The sequence below is a fragment of the Acomys russatus genome, chromosome 2, assembly GCF_903995435.1.
Source record: "Acomys russatus chromosome 2, mAcoRus1.1, whole genome shotgun sequence".
NCBI classification, from domain to species: Eukaryota; Metazoa; Chordata; class Mammalia; order Rodentia; family Muridae; genus Acomys; species Acomys russatus.
This window is the reverse complement of record NC_067138.1, coordinates 56,579,260-56,604,018: the sequence shown is the minus strand read 5'-3', so window position 1 is coordinate 56,604,018 and position 24,759 is coordinate 56,579,260. Positions and strand designations below refer to the sequence as shown.

General features: G+C 42.3%; 1 protein-coding gene and 1 pseudogene across 3 annotated transcripts in view; one reads left to right on the top strand and one right to left on the bottom strand.

Annotated features, from left to right (window-relative positions):
* The window catches only part of Znf292 (zinc finger protein 292), a 75,120-nt gene that overhangs the window by 23,746 nt on the left and 26,615 nt on the right, over positions 1-24,759 (top strand). For 2 of the 3 annotated variants that reach the window (XM_051161533.1, XM_051161541.1), the window contains exons 2-4: positions 11,950-12,104; positions 12,291-12,369; positions 12,473-12,608. In XM_051161533.1, coding sequence (XP_051017490.1) covers positions 11,950-12,104; positions 12,291-12,369; positions 12,473-12,608 — 370 coding nt within the window. Of the gene's footprint in view, positions 1-504; positions 661-11,949; positions 12,105-12,290; positions 12,370-12,472; positions 12,609-24,759 lie in introns of those variants that run through there. The other variant, XM_051161548.1, reaches the window with a different exon arrangement.
* LOC127205684 (ubiquitin-40S ribosomal protein S27a-like) lies at positions 22,787-23,258 on the bottom strand (annotated as a pseudogene).

Below are 24,759 nucleotides of genomic sequence, written 5' to 3'. Positions count from 1 at the left end.
CACAAATAGTGTCACTCAAAAATATGACCCTATGTGGGGCATTCTTATTCAAACCACCGCATATGCTTGCTTTCTTTCTTTCTGCCTTCCTTCCTTCTTTTCCTTCCTTCCCTTCCCTTCTTTCCCTCCCTCCCTTTCTTTCTTTCTTTTGTTTCTCTGTGTAGCCTTGGCTGTCCTGGACTCCCTTTGTAGACCAAGCTGGCCTCGAACTAACAGTGATTCTCCTGCTTCCGCCTCCCAAGTACCAGGATTTAAGGCGTGCGCCACCATCCGAATGTTATTAAAATGTATAAGGTGAAGTAAAATAAACATGTAAGACTGTCTTTTCAGATAAATTTCAGGTACTATGCCTATGTTAGTTAGCCAGGTAAAAATGTTTAAAAAGTAGACAAAAATTGTGAAATTGCCTCATTTCTTGATTGAATTATGAAGAACTGATGTAATTCTGCAGCTCATTGTATTCTTCTGAATGACCACCCATGGTGGTCTCCTGTTTGCTGTAGGCAGGCCTGATGAACAGAAGCTTGCAGCCTGATGGAAAGGCCAGCCAGGAATCCAAACTGACCTTGGGTCACCCTTGTCATGTGACTAAGTGTAGCTGCAGCAGCATGTTCAACCTACCATCTGTACAGAAGGGTAGGGGGTGGGCCGCCTGAGGAGGTGGGGTAGTGGTAGTCCTAATTCTGTCTGTCTTTGGGGACAGAAATGCTAGTTAGTTAACCTTGTTTCAGAATTTACCTTTCCCCCTAAATATATCAATGCTTATTCCAAAAAAAGTTAGTATATACAAAAATTTAATTCAACTATGAACATATTAAGGGTATATTTTCAAAAAAATGTTTATTCAAAATCCCAAATACAAAGTAATACTTAGTTTTCCGTATATTTCTTACTGTCTTATCTAATATGATTATTTGTGTATTTAAAAATAAGTAATGTTTAGCTATCTTAGTATAAACCTCCAAGAAAATGTGTTACTTAGTGCTAAATAAGTTATATTCATCATAGCAATTAATCTTTCCTAATCTGGGTTATTTATGGGACTTGTCACCAGCTCACAACTTTTAAAATGAAACTTCATTATTTGTAAAGATTTACCTGAACATTTTACTGTTGATAAAGACAACATATAGTTTGTGGAAGAATATATGAGTTATTACACATTAATAATGTTGTGTCTTCAAGTAAAAATGAAATATTCTACTAATTTTGAGTAGAGTTAGGAGTGCATTTAATATACAACCTTGATGGCATCCAGAAAAGTGCCTGTTCTGTTAGAAAGACAGGCCTGTTCTTTTTAATATACATTCACAAATGATAGCAAAATCTATTACATAATTTATACGTTGTCCAATATTATGTAAAATTTTATTAGTATACTTAAGCTAGATGTTGTATCATCAATTACTTCTGTTTTTGCTTTAGTAAATGTACAACTGTCAACTTTCAGCCTTGAAGTATTTTTATTTTGTATCTGTAATTGTATCACACATTGAAGAATATCTAGAAGACTAAAATATTTGTTTTACATTAAAGTAAATGAAAAAACAATTTGTGGCATAAATGACACCTAGATTATTTATTAACAAACAGATATTTAATATAACTGTGTTATAAGGTTAAGTTTCTTCAAACTCAGCTGTTTAACATGGTAGCTAAGAAACAATGAACTGCATTAATTTCTCAAATTGCTTAATAAAAACATGAACTATACAGACTACTTTGTAAATTAATGTGTCCTTGAGTTTTATTCATTCTGCGTTATGTGACCTTCCCTTGAATCTGGGAAGTGCTTTTGAGTCAGACATCTGAACACTCATCTAAGGAGAACAGTGGGTCCTATGTTGTAGTTGTTACCAAATTAATCACAAGTGAGCTTACTGTAAACATTTTTCATTTTCTTTTGGTCCTAGAAATAAATTTAGTAAAAAAAAAAAAAAAAACAAAACTGTCAGAATGCTTAATAAAAGCAGTAAACTATAAAACTGTAAACTATAAAACAGCTGTGAAGGACCATGGAAGAACACGCAGTCCCGGGAAAGAGCAGCAGAGCTGCACTTTAAAAATGCTTTCTTAATAAAGTTACGAGAAATTTTATATCATTTCTACCCTTCTCTCTCCTCTCCAGTTCAGTTGTCCATTCCACTCCTCAAATTTATGTCCTCCTCCTTAATGACATTGTTCTACACAGCACACATGTGTAGGTAACTACAGCCTGTTCGTCTAGTGTTGCTAATGTATATGTGTTTAGGGGTTGACCACTTGTCAGGGCGCTCCCCTTCTCAGCAGCCATTCAGAGCCTGTAGCTCTGTCTAAGGGTAGAGCTTTTGCAGTTTCTCCCATCTATTTTGGCGTGTCAACTGCTACTGTCATTGTGCTGGTCTTGTTTAGGCAGCCATATTGCTGAGACATTGAATGGGTATAGTTTCCTGTCATTTGTAGAAGAGTCTCATAGCAGACAGTGTGGTTCTCTGGCTGCTAAAATCTCTCACAGAGTTCCTTGAGCCTTAGGTGTAGGGATTATTACTGTATTTTGACCAGATGTGAATTAGCTTCTTTGTGTGGTGAGAGAGGGTAAGTATTTAGAATACCGTAGATTCCACTCTAGGGTACATGCCCTTACCAGCCACAGCATTTGGCTAGGTTTACAGTAACCAACATGAATTTACTCCCGCTGAGTGGTTCTTAACTTTAATTGTGCAGCTGTTGATAACAGCCAAGATTATATGTGGCACTCTTGTACCCTTGGGGATATCTTGCCTTGGTGGTCATTGTGGTTCATAGGCCTTATAGCTAGGTGAGAAGATTGTTTCTTTCTTCGCTGGCAGCTTGCGTAGCATCTTCAGATACTGTGAGCCTACTCTTCAGGGAGGAGGCTTCCAGGCCAATTTCAGCTTCATTTCCTCCAAGTACTGTGTTCAAAATGTGTGGTGTCTTCAGCAATAGATTCTTAGCTTCAAGCTGTAGGAGACAAGCAAGAATAGCCATAACTTATATTGCTTTGGGAGTGTCTTGGACTCCTGATCAACAACTCAAGAGGCACTTGGGTTTTTATTAGGTAGTCTTTGGCTCGTGGGGCACCATTATCACCCTGAGTAGTGCACCATCATTTAAACTGTGTGTACATAGTCATATGTATGTATACACACGTTATGTGCATTATTAAGTAAACGCTAGCTGTTCCATACATCCCGAGTGTTGGGTACTCCTCCACCCTGCTCTCACTCCCCCTTCACAGTGCCTGTGTTCACTACCTCTAATTTAGAGCGCCTTCGCCCCATCTCCCTTGGTCCCCTTCCCCTTAGTGATTTCTGTGGTTGCTCCAAGTTACATGCATGCTTTTAAAGATTTAGAGCTGGGACCTACAAATGAGAAACAAGATGTGCATTTGTCTTTCTGGATTTGAGTAACCTCACGTTGTGTATTCTAGTTCTGTTCATTTACCTACAAATTTCATTTTCTTTACAACTGAATGAGTACTCCATTTTGTTTATGTATTACATCTTTATTCATTCCTTTGATGAAGGACATTTATTGTTTTTCATTTCTGGGCTATTATAAATAGAACAGCAGTGGCCAAGCAAGTACATGTGGAATAAGATGTAGAGTCATTTGGACCCTTTGTGGAACAGTATATATATAGCTGGATCATATATGCTAGATATGCTGATTTTCTTGTCAGTTTTCTTTCTTTCTTTCTTTTGTTTTGATTTTTTTGAGACAGGATTTCCCTATGTAACCTTGGCTGTCCTGGAACTTCCTCTGTAGTCCATGCTGGCCTCCAACTCATGGAAATCCACCTGCCTCTGCCTCCCAAGTGCTGGGATTAAAGGCGTGTGCCACCACCACCTGGCAAAGATTTTTTTATTATGTATACAGTGTTCTGCTTGCATGTATACCTGCACACCAGAAGAGGGCATCAGATCACATTACAGATGGTTGTGAGCCACCATGTGGTTCCTGGGAATTGAACTCAGGACCTCTGAAAGAGCTGACAGTGCTCTTAACCTCTGAGCCATCTCTCCAGCCCCTTGTCAGTTTTCTTGATCTTGGCCATTCTGACTGGGGTAAGATGAAATAGCAATGTAGTTTTAAATTGCTTTCCCCTAATTAGTTGCTGGTGATGTTGAACACTTTTTTTTTCCCTTAAAGAAAGATAGTTCTTAATTTATTTCTTTTCAGAACTCTGTTCAGATTGGGAGCGGCCTCCTCCCCCAGGTTTTTGTCATTTGTTTTCTTGAATTTGTTTTTCAAGTTTTTTGACTATCTTGGATATCAGTTCTTTGTCAGATGTATAGTTGACAAAGATTCTCTCATTACCTAGTTAACTGTCCTTGGCTTTTAGTTTAATGACGTCCCCATTTGTCTTTTGTTGGCCTTAATTCCTGGGCAGTGTAGTTTTGTGCAGGAAGTCCTTCTCTGCACTACATCTTGTAAGGTGCTGCCTGTCTTCTGGCAGACTCAGTTTCAGGTACCACATTGGGATCTTTGGTCATTTTGGAGTTGACTTTTGTGCTGCGTGATAGATAGAGGTCTAATTTCATTCCTCTGCGGTGGCCATCCAGTTTCCCAGCACCATTTGTTGGAGATAACTGTCTTTCCCAGCACACATAGTTGTCCATCTTGGTCAGCTATCAGTGGCTACAGTTACATGTGCCCACATTCACGTCTTCTGTTTTGTTCCATTGATTGACCCGTTCTTGTGCCACTGCCATGTTGTTTTTATTACCATTGCTCTGTAATATATCTTGAATCTGAAATTGTGATTCCTCCAGCATTATTCTTTTTGCTTAGTGTTACTTTGGCCAACCTCAGTCTTTTTTGTTACGTTATGAATTTTGGGGATCCCCTCATTTCTTGTAAAAAATATAGGGATTTTGGTTTGAATTGCAGTCTAGTCTTAAAATGCTTTTGGAAGGATGCTTGTTTTCACAACATTCTGTTTTGGTTTGTTTTGTTTTTTTCGAGACAGGCTTTCTCTGTGTAGCCTTAGCTGTCCTGGACTCCCTTTGTAGACCAGGCTGGTCTTGAACTCACAGAGATCCGCCTGCCTCTGCTTCCTGAGTGCTGGGATTAAAGGTGTACGCCACCATGCCTGGCTGGTTTCACAATATTCTGTAAGTCTATAAGCATGGGATGTCTTTCCATTGTTTACTCTTTTCCCCCGTCTCTCTCCATAGTTGTAAAGTTTTCGCTGTAGAGGTCCTTGCCGTCCTTAGTCAGACTGACTGCTGCCCCTTTAGAGGTTGTTCTGAAAGAGAACATGCTCTGACCCTCTTCTCAGTGTGTTTGCTGTTGGGGTATAGAAAGCCCACTGGTTCCCCCCCCCCCCCCCCCTGTTTTTCCAGTTCTTCTAGGCAGGGTTTCTGTGTACAGCTCTGTCTATCCTAGACTTGCTTTTGTAGACAGGCTGGCCTCGAACTCACAGAGGTCCACCTGCCTCTGCCTCCTGAGTGCTAGGATTAAAGGCAGCCTACTGGTTCTTATAAGTTGATTTTGTTTCCTACAAATTTGCTAAAAAGTGTTGGACATTTCTAGAAGTTTTCTGGTGGAATTTTTAGTCTCTCTTATGCGTAATGAGTGTCTGTTATGTCATCTGGAAATGGGGATAATTTGACTTCTTTCCTATCTGTATCCCATTGCTTTCTTTCTCTTGCCTTATCGGTCCAGTTTGCGTGCTGAGCAGCACTACATCAAAAAGAAGTGTGGCCGGACGTGGTGGTGCACGCCTTTAATCCCCGCACTCGGGAGACAGAGGCAGGTGGAGCACTGTGAGTTCGAGGTCAGCCTGGTCTACAAAGCGAGTCCAGGACAGCCAAGGCTACACAGAGAAACCCTGTCTCAAATAACAAACAAACAAAAGAAGTGTGGACAGTTCTGTCTGATCCTTAATTGTAATGGGATTGTTTCAAGTTTTTCTTTCTTTGTGATGATGTTGGCTGTGGGTTTGTCATACATAGCCTTTATTTTTTATGTAGAAGATTTCCTCAAGTTCTACCTTCTTTGGGACCTTCATTTGCTTTGATGGTGGTATGTATACAACTGATGCCAGGATAGGGCAGCAAACGCACATTGGACACAACTAGCAGACAAGTTCTGAGTGAGCAAAAGTTCACACTGCTCCCATGTTTTAGGTGCTAGTACAGTTCTAGGCTACTTCCTCCCCCTCCACCTGCCGTATCCTGGTACCTAGGAGAGCTCCATCTCGTCTGTACCTTCATCTGTCACTGCATGAAGCCCTTGTACTGGAACATGGCTGTGAACTGCTCTGAGGTGCACTAGAACAGTTCCTGGATGGTGGTACATTTGCCACTGAAGGTGAATGACATGTGTAGTCCCTGAGGTGTAATGTCACAGACAGCTATGTTCACGTTGTTGGGGATCCACTGCATCAGGTTACTTTGTGTGTGTTTGGATGTTAAGCATCTGCTGCACCTCCTTCATGGACATGTGGACATGAACATGGTAGCTGTTGTCAGTTAGAACCCATGGCAGTGGGAGACATAGATGGCCATCGTGGTCTTGCCTCAGACATCTGCTGGGTGAGCTCAGGCACTGTCAAGGTGGGGTACTGCTGGCTGCCCAGTTGGTGAAGGGGACAAATCTAGGCATAAAGAAGGGTAGGCAGGGAGAGGATCCCATATTTGCAGGTATGTGGTTACCCCACTTGTAGTGGCAAATAAGAGGTGGTTCATAAGTGGGTGTGTCAACTTTAGACTTTGAAGCAGGTGTGATAAACGAGTCACAAGTCCTTATCAGTGCAACAAGTCTCACTATCTGTTTTCAACAAGCTGATGGACTGAAAGGGTGGCGTTATAGAACTCACCCACTGTGACCGACACCCTGGAGGAAGGTAATACACTGAAAGTGTTCATGATTCTTCCTAGGCACTCCTCTCTGATAAGGATACCTATCTCAGACTGCCACCCCCATCACACCAGGGACTGGGTCCCTGCAAGCAGTGCAACTCTTAGCTTCCTTCATCACAATGTCCAACACCAACTGAAGTACCTCTGTAGCTTATGGGTAATGCCTTGGCCCATTTGTTCCTAGACTAGCCTAAGAAGTTACCAGGCCTGATGATCTGCCAGAAGAGCCCTGAGCTAACTCCACAAGCACAGTGTGGGACACAAACTTGTGGCCTATTGTTTTTTTGATGCACTCTAGCTGGAGGGTACTCTCTCTGTAGTGTGTGGAGTTGGGGTCCCGGCATACTCGTCAGTAATCACTTGACACCAATCTGATTGGTGCACAGCAAGGCAACTGCACACTAGCTCGAAAGAAGGCAGGAGGCAGGGTGCTCCTCTGGGACTTGTATTATGAAGGCAGATGCCTTTTCTGCATCTGTTGAAGTGATCACATGATTTTATTGCTTTTACTGATTTATGTCAGTACTGCTGAATCAGCCCTTTATCTCTGGGATAGAGCCAACTTGATCAAGGTAGATGATCTTTTTGATAATGCCTATATTTTTATAGTTTGTAAGTATTTTGAGGATTTTTGCGTCTGTGTTCATCAGGGATATTGACCTGTTGTTTTCTGTTGTTGTTTGTCTTTGCCTGAATTTGGTTATTAGTGTAATACAGTCTTCAGAGAAGGGGCTTGAAAATGCTCTTTCTGTTTTTCCTTTGATAACCTTAGAAGTACTGTTTGTAGTTCTTTGTAGGAGTTCTAGTACAATTCTGTGAATTCATCTGGGCCTGGGCTTTTTTAGTGAGAAATCTTTAAAAAAAAAATTTTTTTTTTATGTGTTCATGTGTTTCTGTTTGTGTGTTCCATCCACCAAGATGTGTATATATGGGCACCAGAATATTGAGGACCTGCTTTATTATCTGGGAAACTGAGGTCAGTGTAGATCCTGAGGCTGGCTGGTGATCCTGCAGACTTTCACTGAGGGCAACCTTCTAGGCCGGAACTGATTGTAACTGACAATGGCTTCCACTGATTGCAAGAGGATGGTAGGGTTGATGGCTCCTAGCTGGGGCTTCCACTGATGGTGGCAAGCATCTAAGAAAGAAAGGGAGCTGGGCGGTGGTGGCGCACACCTTTAATCCCAGCACTTGTGAGGCAGAGGCAGGTGGATTGCTGTGAGTTCAAGGCCAGCTTGGTCTACAAAGCGAGTCCAGGATGGACAGCCAGGGCTACACAGAGAAACCCTGTCATGGAAAACAAAAACAAAAACAGGAAAAAAAAAAAAAGGAGGAGAGAAAAGAATCTCTCTCTCTCTCTCTCTCTCTCTCTCTCTCTCTCTCTCACCTTGATGATGAAGTAAGACAGACTCCAGCAGGTAGATTTCAACAAGCTTCTTCCAAGTTTCTCTTACTTTACACAATCATATACCTACCTACCTACCTACCTACCTACCTACCTACCTACCTACCTACCTACCTACTACGTGGGACAAGATTCCAATGAGCGAGTTCCAACAAAAGATTCCTTATTATTTCTCCCACAGTTTATATATCCCAGCAAGATCTTTGAAGCTGTATAAAAACCACAATGTGGTTCCATCTTATTTCTCTTTAAGTGAATGATTACAATGAGTATATGTAGAAAAACATGTTCCTCATAACCTTCACACGAGCAAATGTTTTACAGATCATGGGTGAGAAACAAACAAGTTATTTCCAAAAACCCACATACATTTGTAACTAAGCAACTTGTTATATATTAACAGAGAATAAGCAAGCAAGACGATTTCTCAGCCAGCTTCTCTTTCCTGCCAGGCTCCAGTTTGTGATTACAAAGAAAGAATCATCTTCAAAAGTAATCTTATAAACATCTTAAAGGAATCACACATCTAAACTTTTGTGTAAAAAACAGTCAGCCATTTCTACTTAAAATCCTAAAGGTACTCAGCTATCTACTCATTAATAATTGTATTAAATCATATCAGGAAGCTGAGGGCAAAAAAAAAAAAAAAATAGAATAGGGAAATAAATCCTCATCTCAGCCCAACTTGAAAGAATCACATCAGCCACTGCTTCAATGGGCCACTGTTCTTGCTTTGCCAACCTCAGAAAGTCCCTAGGTTACTAATAAGGTTGTACTTTTTCTTAATTTCAGTTGTTCCCTAAGGTTTCCTGCATCAGGGCCAGTAGCAAAAATATCTTTACCTAACTTTGCTAAACAATCGATTTTTCCAAATTCTTTCTAAGGGTGGTGGTCTCTGTTAACAATCTACATCTGCAGGTTCTTTTCAAGGGTGGTGGTTGAATCATTAATCTGCTGAAGGAGATCAAGCATGTTACTGTGTGTGCAATGATTCTGCCCAGTGAGGGCTGGAAGCTCTCCATATAGCACTCACACAATTCTTATATTAGGAATATTATAAAGACTGCAGAGGCAACAAGCTGAGCTATGCTCCATAACAGCATGAAGTCCTCAGGACACGTAGTTATGGGGTTCTGCCTCGCTGAGACACGCCCATCATGGATATGCTAATCTGTGGGCCATATTCCATGGGCTCTAGAGCTGTTTTGCTGTTCCTCCTGCATGGCCCCCAACAAATGGGGTATTAAAACCACCTCTAGTACTGAATTGGAGCTAATCCCTATCTTTAATTCCAGGAGTATTTATTTTATGATCTAGGGTATGACAGAGTTTAGTGTATGTTTCTTTAGTATTGTAAAGTCTTCTCTTAATTGTCCCATTGACTGGAATGAAGTACCTTCTTTATCTCTTCTGATTAGTTTTGGTTTGAAGCCTGTTTTGCCAGAAATGAAGACAGTGACAACTGTTTTTTTCCTGGTCCTATTTTCTGGGTCCTCTGAAGAGCAGCCAGTACTCTTAACTGCTGAGCCATCTCTCCAGCCCCTCTGGTCTAGGTATTCTCCCTCTCCTCTCCTCTCCTCTCCTCCCCTCCCCTCTCCTCTCCTCCTTCCCCCTCCCCCTTCCCTCTCCTCTCCTCTCCTCCTTCCCCCTCCCCTTCCCTCTCCTCTCCTCTTCTCCCCTCTTCCCTCCCCTCCCATTCTCCCTCCCCTCCTCCCCTCCCCTTCCCCTCCCCTCCTCTCCTCCCTTCCCCTCCCTTCCCCTCCCCTCCCCTCGTCTTGTGTCCTCTCCTCTCCCCGCCCCACTCCCTCATTTTTTGGAGACAGGGTTTCTCTGTGGTGCCTTGGCTGTCCTGGACTTGCTTTGTGGACCACCGAGATCCTGCTCGCCGCTGCCTCCTCAGTGCTGGGACTGCCTTGCCTGGCTTGCTGGTCTCTCCTCAACATGGCTGATTCTTCAGTCCCAGCTGAGCAGAAGTACAGATTTCAATTCAGAATATTGAAGAACACTGATAATATTTAAGGGACCCTCAAAATGTCCCTCTGAAATTTCATAAGCCAAGGCTTTAATCTTTTTTTTAAATGTTATTTTATTAATTTATTCATATTACATCTCAATGGTTTTCCCATCCCTTGTATCCTCCCATTTCTCCCTCCCTCCCATTTTTCCCTTACTCTCCTCCCCTATGACTGTGACTGAGGGGGAATTCCTCCACCTGTATATGCTCATAGGGTATCAAGTCTCTTCTTGGTAGCCTCCTATCCTTCCTCTGAGTGCCACCAGGTCTCCCCATCCAGGGGACATGGTCAAATATGAGGCACCAGAGTTCGTGTGAAAGTCATACCCCACTCTCCACTCAACTGTGGAGAATGTCCTGTCCATTGGCTAGATCTAGGTAGGGGTTTGCAAGACTTTAATCTTGTGTACTGCTTCTTATCATTATGGTCTTCTGAGTTCCCATAATAGTTTAGGAAGCTCTGAGCACTTGATGGCTTTTCTAGCCCAAACTTCCAAAGTCCTTCCATAAGCCTCCCCAAAACATGGTCAGGCATGTCATGGGCCATGTCCCACAGTCCTAGTATCAGTTTCTATCTTTGTTAGGTTTTCTATTGTTGTGATAAAGGATCATGACCAAAAACAACACACTTCATCACCCAGGGCATCCAAGACAAGAACGCAAACAGAGCCCATGGAGAAGCACTTCTTACTGGCTTGTTCCTAGTGGCTGACTTAAGACTGCTTTCTTATCTACCCAGGACCACCTGCTCAGGGATGGCACCACCCACAAATGGCTGGGTTCTTGCTTATCAGTCAGTCAGTCAATCGATCAACCAACCAACCAATCAAGATGCCTCATAGGTTTGTCCACAGGCAAATCTGATGGAGGCAATTTCCTACCCGTGGTTCCCTCTTCTCAAATAACTCTAGCTTGTGTCAACTTGTTAAAAAACAAAACCAGAACAAGGTCCCACTAGTCTCTGTATTTGAATCATTTTACTAACTTAAGTTTTCAGATCTTATGTTTTCTTCATTTCATTCTGTTTGTATGTTTGTTTTCTTGGCCATCACTCAACTTATGGATAATCTCCTTAAGTTCATTGAGCTGTATGTGTCTTGTTATATACTTTGAATTCTCTGGTAAGGTTATAGTTTGAGATTGTCCTAGGGTTCACCTAGCTAGTTCTCATTGGAGGGGACACATACTGTTGGCCTTCTCTGTTGTTTGTTTTTGGGGTGTGACTTTGGCATGTTGATTTTTTTTCATTGGTTGTTTCTGATGTGGTGTTCTAGGCTGCCTCAGCACCTGACCTGGAGCTAGGCCTAGAAGATGACCTTGTAGGACATGATTCTCCAGGGTACTCACCAAAGAAAGCCAGTGTAGGAGTTTCTGGACAGGAGCTAGGCCCAGGAATGGCTGTGACATGCTTGACTTGGTTCTGTATTGTCCAGTTTAAACCAGCGGTAAGGAAACGATGCTGTTGCTTAGTGAGTGGTTATGCATCTTTCATCTCTTAGAAACAGGACTACATCTTTAATATTCAATGCAAACTGCTTTGCTGTTGTTGAGAACTGTTGGAAGCATTTTACTTAAAAATGGTAGAGAAAAAAAACACTATTGATTAGTAGTCAATGTATATTTTTAGATTTGAATATGTTTTATTATTCCTTCCAAAACAGACACTCCTTGAATATGCAGAGAAATGGAAAACTTCAGAAGACCCTTTACCTTTACTGGAGGTATACACAGTGGCCATCCAAAGTTATGTCAAAGCTCGACCATACCTTACCTCTGAATGTGAAAGTGTAGCCTTGGTTCTGGAACGCTTGGCATTGTGAGTAGAATTTTGAAAAGTGAATTGAAGACCATAGTTAATTTATTCTTTTGCATTATTTCTCAGTCCTTAATAGTTACTTAATTTAAAATAGATTTTACTTAAAATAGTTAATAAAGACTCTACTGGAAGAATTACTGGTTTTGTTTTATTTTCAATAATCATTTGTATCCTTTTCTTTTTTAGAAGCTGTGTTGAACTTTTACTGTGTCTACCTGTTGAGTTATCAGATAAACAGTGGGAACAATTTCAGACATTGGTGCAGGTGAGATTACTTACCTATTTAATATGGATGTAGCTTAATCAGTTTTGCTTATTTGACTAAACTTTAAGGCATCTAAACGATGTTGTTTATTTACTCTTTGTAGGTGGCTCACGAAACGCTGATGGAGAGCGGCAGCTGTGAGCTGCGTTTCTTAGCAACTCTAGCTCAGGAGACTGGAGTGTGGAAAAATGCAGTACTGTCCACTATTCTGTCCCAAGAACCACTGGATAAAGATAAAGGTAAATGAGAGAGAGAGAGAGAGAGAGAGAGAGAGAGAGAGAGAGAGAGAAGCAAATAAATCATTAGCTTAGGAAATACATACTTAAATTTGTTTGAGTATAACTCACTTTAAGATGTATCAAAGGAGGGCCATATAATTAAATTTTGGGTGAAGGACTTAAAGCCTTTCACGTTTATTTGGGAGAAGATGTATTTATAAGAATTTAGAATGACCAAAACTGCAATTTTTCACCTCAATCTTTTCTCATCAGACGAGTTCTTTGTGCAGTGCCCTGGCAGATATCAGTGCCCTTTGTATGTAATGATGAACTCATTTAACAGATGAAGAGCAGAAATAAGGTAGTAAATAATTTTCTTCAAAACAGTAAGCCGTCTCTGCCGGAACTCTTATGCTGTTTCTAAGATTAATCCTCTCAGGTTATTCTTCAGTCTTGCTGTATTTAATTGTTTTATGAGCTCAGACAATAAATTCCCCAGTTAAATTCAAACTGACAGGCATTTCATTGATGTAAATAGCTAAGTACTAATATCAGACAGCAGTCAGAGTGCTAAGGTGCTTACACCGTGAAGAACAGTGTCACAAATGTCTCCTGTGTATTTTCTCATTAAATTACTTAAAATTACTTTGGCAAGCAGAGGTGCAGAGCTCAGTGTAAGGCCAGACTAGCCTAGATAGATAGATAGATAGATAGATAGATAGATAGATAGATAGTTAGTTAGTTTCAGGCTAGCTAGGGCTACATCCTGAGATATTATTTAGCTGACTAATAAGAAATTAGTATGTCCAGTAGGGAAGGGCATATAGTTACCACTATTAGCTTCCTTCATTATTGCTGCTTTTCTTATTGACTGTTGGCAAAGTCTGGGTAATTTTGTTCTGCACAGTAAAGGCCATGAGATAGAGGTTTAAGCCAGTGTTAATGAACTCACTGGCACTTTGAAAATTTCCAGGTTTTCCTGTTCATCTCTTAACTATTTCTTCAGACAAGTGGTTACTCTTGTCCTCTCTCCTGACATCTTCACCATGCTTCCTTGGTTGTTCCAGTGTCACCCATGTTCAGTTCTGAACTTCCTCTAGTATTATATGCTATTAAAAGTTGCCGAATAAAAGTACAGTTATGGGCTGGAGAGGCGGCTCAGCGGTTAAGAGCACTGGCTGCTCTTCCAGAGGTCCTGAGTTCAATTTTCAGCAACCACATGGTGGCTCACAACCATCTATAATGAGATCTGGTGCCCTCTTCTGGCCTGCAGGTGTACATGCAGATAGAGTACTCACATAAAATAAATCAATCTTTTTTAAAGAGTACAATTATAGCCAACCTAAAAGGATTGACTTCTCTTTCTATTTTCTTCTCAATAAAAAATTTCCAATTTCATATTCTTAGTAGCATTTTCCTATTTTTCCTTTACTGTGCTTTTTAATCCAGATCCAATCTTTTTTCGTTGGGGGTGGGGTGTTGAGAAAAGGTTTTTCTGTGTAGCCTTGGCTGTCCTTGAACTCACTTTGTAGATCAGGCTGTCCTCAAACTCACAGAGATCCTCCTGCCTCTGCCTCCCAAGTGCTGAGATTACAGATGTGTGCCACCTTGCCCGGCCCGCAGCATTTTCCTAAACTAACACTTTTTATTAAGTCAGAAAAAAAGGAGTCTCAACTTTATCAGAGGTTTAACGTAATTTAAAAAGATAATGTGCTCTGTTGTCTTGCTTGGTTGGATGGGTTTGACACTGTGGCTGCTAACAAATGGCCCTGTTTGTCAGTCTCTTGGCTGCTTTATTTCTTATCCTAAGCTCGCACAGCCACTGGAGTGATTTGGACTGTGCATGCAGCAAGAATTTCTACCATCGTACCGAGTCAGGAGAAAGGTGAAGGAGTTAGATTTTGGCCTCTGCGTACTAATCTACTTACCTTCTCAGATTTAGTGATGCTCAGGCATCTTTTAGGTCTAATAGGCTATCCTTTCACTCAGCCTAAGTTAGCCTCTGCTAAGTGTTAAGAGGCAAGGCTTTGAAGGCTGTCCTTGTTAGTCTGTTTATAGTGAGGCACTTGAAATTGTGATGGAGTATTTGAACAGGGGTAATCTATTTAATCCTGAGTTTAGTTGACTGTTATTTTACTGAATCTGCTAAATTCAAGCTAAACAGCAGCAACAAACTGCTCTTTGATTTGAAAGCATGTCCATAGACAGGGGTGGCCTCACTTTGGGATCTCAGCCTCCAAGAGTGAAGTCACTAGTCATTCAGGCAAGGAGATGGTTTGCTTTGGCTTCTTGACAGGGTCTCACTGCGTAAACCATGCTAGCCTCACACTTGTCTTAACTTCTCCAGTAAAGGTCTGAGCCAGAGCCCCCATGCCTGGCTTCAGGTGAATGGTTTCTGATGTCAAAGGAGAGGCAGGTGTGCCAATCAAGCTGCCTTGTGCCTTTCTCTAGTTGTAACTGAATTGGAAAGCTACTTAGTGCTCACTTCCTTGTGATCCTGTTTGAATGCCCTTTGAAACATCACTGGAAAATGAAATCACTCCAAACCCTTGTAAAGAATGGAATCGATAATTCAGTTCATTCTTAGCCTATTAAGAGAATCTTGATTGTAAGAATTACATTTGGGAAGTTTTTGTCTTTTAGAAAGCCACTGTTTCTAAGCTGGCCTTAAAACTACAGAGTGAAGGAGGACTGGTCCTCTAACTCACACCTCCTAAATGCTGGGGTTATAGGCTGGCCCTGGTGATGCTGGGGTTATAGGCTGGCCCTGGTGATGCTGAGGTTGTAGGCTGGCCCTGGTGATGCTGGCGTTATAGGCTGGCCCTGGTGATGCTGGGGTTATAGGCTGGCCCTGGTGATGCTGGCGTTGTAGGCTGGCCCTGGTGATGCTGAGGTTGTAGGCTGGCCCTGGTGATGCTGGCGTTGTAGGCTGGCCCTGGTGATGCTGAGGTTATAGGCTGGCCCTGGTGATGCTGGCGTTGTAGGCTGGCCCTGGTGATGCTGGGGTTATAGGCTGGCCCTGGTGATGCTGGCGTTGTAGGCTGGCCCTGGTGATGCTGGCGTTATAGGCTGGCCCTGGTGATGCTGGGGTTGTAGGCTGGCCCTGGTGATGCTGGGGTTGTAGGCTGGCCCTGGTGATGCTGGGGTTGTAGGCTGGCCCTGGTGATGCTGGGGTTATAGGCTGGCCCTGGTGATGCTGGGGTTGTAGGCTGGCCCTGGTGATGCTGGGGTTGTAGGCTGGCCCTGGTGATGCTGGGGTTGTAGGCTGGCCCTGGTGATGCTGGGGTTGTAGGCTGGCCCTGGTGATGCTGGGGTTGTAGGCTGGCCCTGGTGATGCTGGGGTTGTAGGCTGGCCCTGGTGATGCTGGGGTTGTAGGCTGGCCCTGGTGATGCTGGGGTTGTAGGCTGGCCCTGGTGATGCTGGGGTTGTAGGCTGGCCCTGGTGATGCTGGGGTTGTAGGCTGGCCCTGGTGATGCTGGGGTTGTAGGCTGGCCCTGGTGATGCTGAGGTTGTAGGCTGGCCCTGGTGATGCTGGGGTTGTAGGCTGGCCCTGGTGATGCTGGGGTTGTAGGCTGGCCCTGGTGATGCTGAGGTTGTAGGCTGGCCCTGGTGATGCTGAGGTTGTAGGCTGGCCCTGGTGATGCTGGGGTTGTAGGCTGGCCCTGGTGATGCTGGCGTTATAGGCTGGCCCTGGTGATGCTGGGGTTGTAGGCTGGCCCTGGTGATGCTGGGGTTGTAGGCTGGCCCTGGTGATGCTGGGGTTGTAGGCTGGCCCTGGTGATGCTGGCGTTATAGGCTGGCCCTGGTGATGCTGGGGTTGTAGGCTGGCCCTGGTGATGCTGAGGTTGTAGGCTGGCCCTGGTGATGCTGGGGTTGTAGGCTGGCCCTGGTGATGCTGAGGTTGTAGGCTGGCCCTGGTGATGCTGGGGTTGTAGGCTGGCCCTGGTGATGCTGGGGTTGTAGGCTGGCCCTGGTGATGCTGGGGTTGTAGGCTGGCCCTGGTGATGCTGGGGTTGTAGGCTGGCCCTGGTGATGTAGTGCTGGAGATCAAACAAGGCCCTAGTGCACGCTAGGCACTCGACCATTTCAGCATCATCCAAAGTCCGCAATTCAGGCGCACATGCGCTTGCGTGTTCACAAATCACATACATTGTATAGGTGTCAATGGCCATGTGTGTCAGTTCCTGTGGAAGCAAGAGAATAATTTTGAATGTCATGCCTTAGGAGCAGGTGCATCTACTTTATTTTTTGAGGCAGGTTCTCTTATTGCGACTTTTAGGTCATCCTTCGCTAGACTGATGGTGGCCAGTGAGACTCTGTCTCTTCCCTAGCACTGAGATTACAAGTGTGCACCTTCATGCCCAACTCTTTATGTAGGTACTGAAGACCAAACTCAAGTCCTCCAGGCTTGAACAGCAATTACTTTACATCTTTCTATCCCCCACAACTGAGCCTCCTAAAGGCCACTATAATTGTTGTGCTTAGTTTTGTTTTTCATATAGTCTGAAGATCTTGCTGGTATTGCATGAACATATGCTGTCATGATTCCTTGTCTATAGAGAATATGCTTTTTGTTCTATTGAATCGTTCTGTGAACATCTAGTCTGTATCCCAAATATGATTTTTATATAATTTATATTAATTATAATAATTTGTGCTTAAGTTACTGTAATAACAGTTATATTTTTGGTAAGTTCATTGAAGTCACTACAGTCAAACATTTTGGTTTTCTTTTTAAAACTTATTTTGAATTGTATGTGTATGTATGTGTGCATATGAATATGTACACATGTGTGGGTGCCCCAGGAGGTCAGGGGTTTTATTGGAGCTAGAGTTACAGACAGTTATGTGCCACCCAGTGTGGGTGCTGGGAACTGAACTCAGGCACTCTCCGAGAGTGCGTGCTCAGGACTGTGCAGAGCGGTGCGTGCTCAGGACTGTGCAGAGCGGTGCGTGCTCAGGACTGTGCAGAGCGGTGCGTGCTCAGGACTGTGCAGAGCGGTGCGTGCTCAGGACTGTGCAGAGCGGTGCGTGCTCAGGACTGTGCAGAGCGGTGCGTGCTCAGGACTGTGCAGAGCGGTGCGTGCTCAGGACTGTGCAGAGCGGTGCGTGCTCAGGACTGTGCAGAGCGGTGCGTGCTCAGGACTGTGCAGAGCGGTGCGTGCTCAGGACTGTGCAGAGCGGTGCGTGCTCAGGACTGTGCAGTGCAGTCTTGAGCCCACTCACTCACTGTTGCTTGTGGAGTGTTTTGTCTCCAGCCTGCATTTTTATATATATATTTTTTTATTACAGAAATGATGTTTTAAAGATTCTTTTTAATTTCATTTGTGTGTGTGTGTGACTATGGAGACAAGAAGCAGCCCATTAGATCCCTGGAGGTGGAGTTAGAGCTTTTCTGAGGGTGGTGAGGGTGCTGGGTTACAAACTTGGGCCATCTGGAAGAGCAACAAGGCTCTTAAGTGCTGAGCCATTTCTTCAGTCCCACATAAATGGTTTTTAAAGCCAACTTCACTACTCCTTTCATTGTCTCCCACACTTATCAAGATCCTTTGGATTTTGTATTTTTCTTTCTCAGCTTTATCAATAGCAGATCTACTGTTAAATAGCTTTACAATCAAGGTCCTTAATTATAATAATAAAAAGACTACTTAAAGCCAACCACATAGTATATGTCTGTAATTCTAGTAGTTTAGAGGCAGAACAATCTTATATTTGAAAACAGCATGGGCTGCATACTGAATTGAAGACCATTCTGAGCTCTGTCCTGAAATTCTGTCTCAAAAACAACCCCGGGGCTGGTTCGTAAGTTCCTACTGATCTGTACAAGACTCTGTATGACCTAGCGCTCCTGGGGATGGGGTGGGGAAGGTCGCATTCAGAAACTGAGGCCCTCATGTGCTCCTAGCTTCTTAGCTGCCCTCAGTTAGTGTTGCTTTACTCAGCAAACAGACATATTTCTTCTTATTTCTGGCCCATGAACCTCTACTTTTTGTTTTAAGTATTTGATGAAAGACCATAATCATTGTTCAGCATTCTCTTAAGCAAGCAAGAATTGTGCAGTAGTGAAATAAGTTTGACCTCATTTATTATTTTTTGTACTGTCTTACTTTTCTGAGATACACTGGCCTCCAGCTTGGTGCAGTCCCGCTTTGCCTCCTGGGTGCTGGGATTATCCTTGTGAGCCTCAGTGCCCACCCTCATTTACTGTTTTTTATTATACCTGATTATAACCATTAATGTCTTATGTTAGTATATTATATTGACCAAAATTAATAAGCCATTATAAATATTGTACCACTCCTGAAGTCCAGTGCTTCCTGCAGAGTTCTGTAGTCTTTACTTACATTCTGTCCCAGGATCCAACACAGTTTATCACTACATTAGTCATCCTTTTAAGTTCCTCACTGGTATAATAGTTTTTCAGATCTCACCTTTTTTGACAGTTTTGATGGGTACTAGTTCAGATATTTTGTGCAGTGTCCTCATTTGAAATTTGGGGGAAGGGACCACAGTGGGAAAATGCCATTGCCATCACATCCTGTCAGCATGACTTAACCGTTGCCGAGCTGCACAGTGTGCCAGTGTTCTAGACGCTGAGCCTGATCTTCTTCCCATGCTGTGCAGCCCTGGCTGTCCTGGGCTCGCTTTGTAGACCAGGCTGGCCTCCAACTCACAGGGATCCTCCTGCCTCTGCCTCCCTGAGTGCTGGGATGACAGGCGTGTGCCACCACACCCGGGGCTATGTTGTGTTCTTTGAAGGATGTTTCTGTGTACATCCTACACCTAAGAGGGAGGACATTATCCTCTACCTCCTTGAGAGAGCACAATCAATATATCTTCTCTTGAGAATTCTGCATATCTATGTCTTTTCCATTGAGTATTTGCTCATTTATTTAATAGTAATGTGTACTCATGGACAGTTTAAAAATACTTTGATCAGAGTCTAATACTACTTACTGTATTTTACTGCTCAAATTACTGTGGTCTTTGGTTAGAGCTTGTTTAATTTTTCCTGGTTACATTGCCACAGTCCTATCATCATTGTTTTTGTTTTTTAAGACAGGATTTCTCTGAGTAGCCTTGTCTGCCCTGGACTCCCTTTGTAGGCCAGGCTGACCTCGAACTCATAGTGACCCACCTGCCTCTGCCTCCCAAGTCCTGGGATTAAAGGCGTGCGCCACCATGCCCAGCTTGGGTTTTGTTTTTTGTATGAGTTACATCCTTGTTTTCTCCTACTACAAGATGTTCCAGGATTGCCTTGCGTATTTTCCTGGTTCCTTTTATTGGAGAAAGTACCAGAAACCAATGTATGAGTCACTGGGCACATGCATACATATACATAAATCTAATATTTATACAGTACATTTATGTATATATTATGCTGTTAGTTTATATGATATGTGCTAGTGCATCACTACTCTCTTAATTATTATTTCTCCATCTCTTAGTGTGGCATCTTTAGACATTTGTCCTGTAGTTGACTCCCTCCCCAAGGTTTGTGTCAATAGTGGAACTCATGCCCCAGCCTCATGTAAGGCAGAGAAGCTGTAGTTGGGCTCCACTATTAGATTTGTTCTACTGGACTATTATGCCTCTAAATTTTTGGAATCCATATACCTTAACACTCATTCTTTTTGCTGTAAAGTTCTATAGTTTTGACAAAAACTTTGTTATATATCCATCCATAATAGTTGCACTGTCCTAAACAATATCATCACAAAATCTATATATCATCTTTGTCCCCAAAACCTAAAAACTACTGAACCACTTGCTGTGTATAATTTTGCCTTTTCCATTTGACATAACAGAATACATTTAAAATGTCTCCATGTCTTTGTGTGACTTAGTTAACTCCTTTTTATTATTGGTTATTGTATCATTGTACATATATACGAGGATTTGTTTATTCAGTGGCCATCCTCATTTTTAGTAGTGTGAACAAAGCTACTGTAAATGTTTATATGTAGATTTCTGTGAGTTTCTATGTGAATTGGGTAAATGTTTAAGAGTTTGGTTACAGTATCAAGGTGCAAAACACTGTTTAGCTAAGAGACGGCCAAACTGCCCAATGAGATGCTTATATAGAATTTTGTATTTCTGTCTGGGTGATATTGTTGTTTAGTTTGGTTGTTTTAGTCATCTGATAGGTGTGGTGGAGATATCACACCACTTTAGTTTGTATTTCTGCAGTCACAGATGATTCTCAATATCTTTTCAGATGCACATTTGTCATCTGCATATCTTTGATGAAGAATCTGTACATATCATTGCCTAGTTTTTGAACTATATTGTTTTCTTGTTGGGTTTTAACAGTTGTGCCATCAGACCCTGTGTTCTTTTACACTGTCTTAGCCTTCCTCCTAACAGCCACTGATGGAGCAGGTCTCCTCTTTGATAGGCCCCACTTCTCAATAGCCCCTTTTATGAATCATGATTTTGTTATGTTCATCTAAAAACTTCATCCCCATTTTTTTAAACATTGTATATATTTTTCTTTTGTGTTTTTCTTTAGGTACTGTACTTTCATATCTTATGTATATTTTTTTTAATCTGTTTTGAGATAATTTATTTGAAAAGTCTATTCTATTTGTTTTGTGTAAATTCTGTTTTGGTTCTCAGTAGTCATTTATGTTTCTGAGAAGTCACAAGCTGTCTTCAGACTTGTATTCAGGAAAACATTCTCTGCTACTTTGCAAATGTATCATTGGTTTCATTTTATTTTGTTTTGTTTTTTGAGACAGGGTCTCTCAGTGTAGCCTTGACTGTCCTGGATTCACTTTGTAGGCCAGGCTGGCCTCGAACTCACAGCTATCCGCCTGCCTCTGCCTCCAAGCGCTGGGATTAAAGGCGTGCGCCACCACCTCCTGGCCCATTGGTTGCGTTTTGAACATTAGAGTTTTCATCAGTTTCAAAGTCTGTTGTTCTCTTTGTTGTTCTTGTTCTTTTAAAGTCTTTTTTCTTTTATCTTTCTGCTTTTTAAAAATAAATTATTATTTTTTTACATATACATTTACATTATTACATGTATACAAAATAAACTACATAGAGCAAGAAGAACCATGAAACAGTCAGGAATTATATAAATGTTATATTCATAATGTTTTGGCTGTTTGTATCTGGTAACCTTGAAGAAAACATTTTCCTATCTTGGTGAGTCTTCTTTTAAAGTCTTCACCACAATTCATGAGAAGTGAATTCTTCTTTTTATCATAACCAATGCCTGGTTATAAGCAATAGGCCCTTCCCTGGAGACCACCGTCTTCAGCTTTAGTGTTCTAACACTTTGATGAGTTTTGGGTTAGTTTGAGGTTTTAATTTTACTAACATTTCATGTGTTAATACTGAGCGTCTGAACACCTGTTGCACAGTTTTTTTCACACTGAATTCTTAGCACTTCCCCCTCTGCTTCTCTATTGAAATAATTTAGTTATTTTTTTAAATTTTTTAAAAAATTTTATCTTTTTGTCAGCCTTTTATTGAGTCTTGAGCCCAGAAATCCTTTCTCTTTCTTCTTCAAAGGAGAGTTTTCAAGCGTCAAGCTTGCCCAGATACTACTTCCATCCCTGAGCCCCATGGGTAATACTGTGCCCTGATGAGGCTCCTTCTGATGGGATGAAATACGAGGAACAAAATCAACTTGACAAGAAAAAACTTTATTTCTTCTTAGAGTTTGTAGTCCATCATCCTGGGAAGTCATGGCAGGAACCTGGAGCAGGAACTGATGCGGAGGCCATGGAAGAGTGCTCCCTGACTGCCTTCCTCCTCCTCACTAGCTCAGCTTGCTTTCTTACAGCAGCAGCCGCACAAGCTCAGGCGTGACATCCTCTACCGTGAGCTGCCCTCCTATGGCAGTCCATCAGTCAAGACAATGCCCTGGACCACACAGCAGTGTCGTGGAGGCATTCTCAATTGAGTTTCCCTTTTTCAGAATGACTCCAGCTTAACTCAAGGTGACATAAATTTAGACTTTCTGCTGTAAGCCAGGTATTGTCATTTCTGAGGCCGTGCTTTCAGTTCTTTTAAGGTACTATCCAGAAGTGGCATGTATGAATTGTATAATGGCTCTGTTGTAAACTGTTAACTCTAGAGGTTGTTGATTTTACAGTCCTACCAGTAATGCACGTGGCTCCTGGGTTTTCCATATTGTCACTAGCACTTTTCTTTCTTTCTTTTTTCCTAGTTCCTTCTTTTAATTAACTCACATACAACTACTTGTCTTCTGGGTTGTGGAGCAGTAAGTCAGATAGCACTTGCCACTGTAATGTCTGTCCAAGTGGCTAGCCATGAACACTCCAGCACACATTCACCAGGACACTCTCCACAAAGTCGGCTAATTTTGCCATTTTCATCCACCTTATGGTATTTCAGCACAGCCAACTTAACCTCCTTCCTCCTTTGCTTATTCTTGTTGGGGGTGGAGTAAGACTTCTTCCTTTTCTCAGCACCTCCACAACACCCCAACACAAGGTGAAGAGTGGACTCCTTTTGAATGTTGTAGTCTGACAAAGTGCGGCCATCTTCCAGTGGCTTACCAGCGAAGATGAGCCTCGTTGATCAGGAGGAATTCCTTCCTTATCTTGGATCCTGACCTTTACATTCTCTGTAGTGTCCAAGGGGTCAACCTCGAGCGTGTTGGTCGTCCCCATAAGGGTCTTCACACAAATCTGCATCTTGGTGGTGGCATCACGTAGATGGGGGATTGGACGGCACAGCTTTATTCCTTGATTAGCCTACTCTAATGGTTTCAAGTGGCATATTGTCATTTTGACTTCCATTTCTCTTAAACTTTTGATGTTCTATATGCTTATTTGTTGTTTTTATATCATCTTTTGAGAAAGTGCTGCGTACTGCAAAGCCATTTTAAGTATAATTTATTTGAATTATAAGTGTTTTTAATCTGGATATTAGTCCTTTATCACAAATGATTTGCAAATGTTTTCTCCCATCAGCTGCCTTTTTACTTTTTTGACTTAGTTCTTTGATGCACAGAAGTGAGAGAAACTCTTGTTGGGCTTGTGTTTTCACTGCCTGCCCCTCTGGTGTAATAGCTAAGAAATAACTTCAAAGAATAATATAATTTAATATTTTTCCTATGGTTTGTTATAGCAGTCTATAGTTTTAAGTCTTATGTTCAGATCTTTAATCCTTTTAAAGTTAATTTTCAGAAATCAAGGGTCTAGCGGCATCCATTTGCATGTCCATACCCAGTTTTCCCAGCACTGTTTGATAAAGAGACTTTTTTTGTCCATTGAGTTACCTTAGGAACACTTTTTGATGATAGGTGGTAGAATCTCTCCTGATCCCCCCCTCCCTCCCCCAAGACAGAATTTCTTTGTGTAGCTTTGACTGTTCTGGTCTCACTTTGTAGATCAGGCTGGCCTTGAACTAACATCAATCCACCTGCCTCTGCCTCCCAAGTGCTGGGATTAGAGGCGTGTGCCACCATGCCCAGTTGATTTCCTGATCTATTCTATTGCATGATCTGTGTGCTGCTTTTATGTCCGTATCACACTGGGGTTTTGTTGGGATTGGGGGAGATCAACGAGTGGCCATACTTAAAAAAAAAAAAAAAAAAAAAAAAGCCAGGCGGTGGTGGAGCACACCTTTAATCCTAGTACTTAGGGAGGCAGAGGCAGGTGGATCATTGTAAGTTTGAGGCCAGCCTGGTCTACAAAGCGAGTCTAGGATAGTCAAGGATACACAGAGAAATCCTTTCTTGAAAAACAAACAAACAAATAAATAAAAAAGGAACAGCATTTTTCCTCTGCCAAGAGCTGTTCAGCTTCCAGTAACTCATCAGTAAAGGATGGAGATCACCTCCTCCATCTGTGTGCCCGTGTGTGTGTTTGTGTGTGTGTGTGTGTGCTTGCACGCACGCAGGGGCACACACATGTGAAGGTCAGAGAACAACTTTGTGAAGTCAGATTTTTCTCCTACCTTTATGGAAGCTAAGGGTATTAAACTCAGATCTTGCCAAACTTCTATAGCAAATATCTTGACCTTCTGAGCTATCTTGCCTGAGCCTGAGCCTTGTACTCTCTTTGTTATGTATGTTTGCTTCTTCAATGATACAGCCCTGAGAAGTTGCCCATATTCCAGTGAATGGCCACAGCCATGCACATTCATGCAACCCTAGTTAAACACAGAAACTTTGTTTTTGCTTTACTTTTG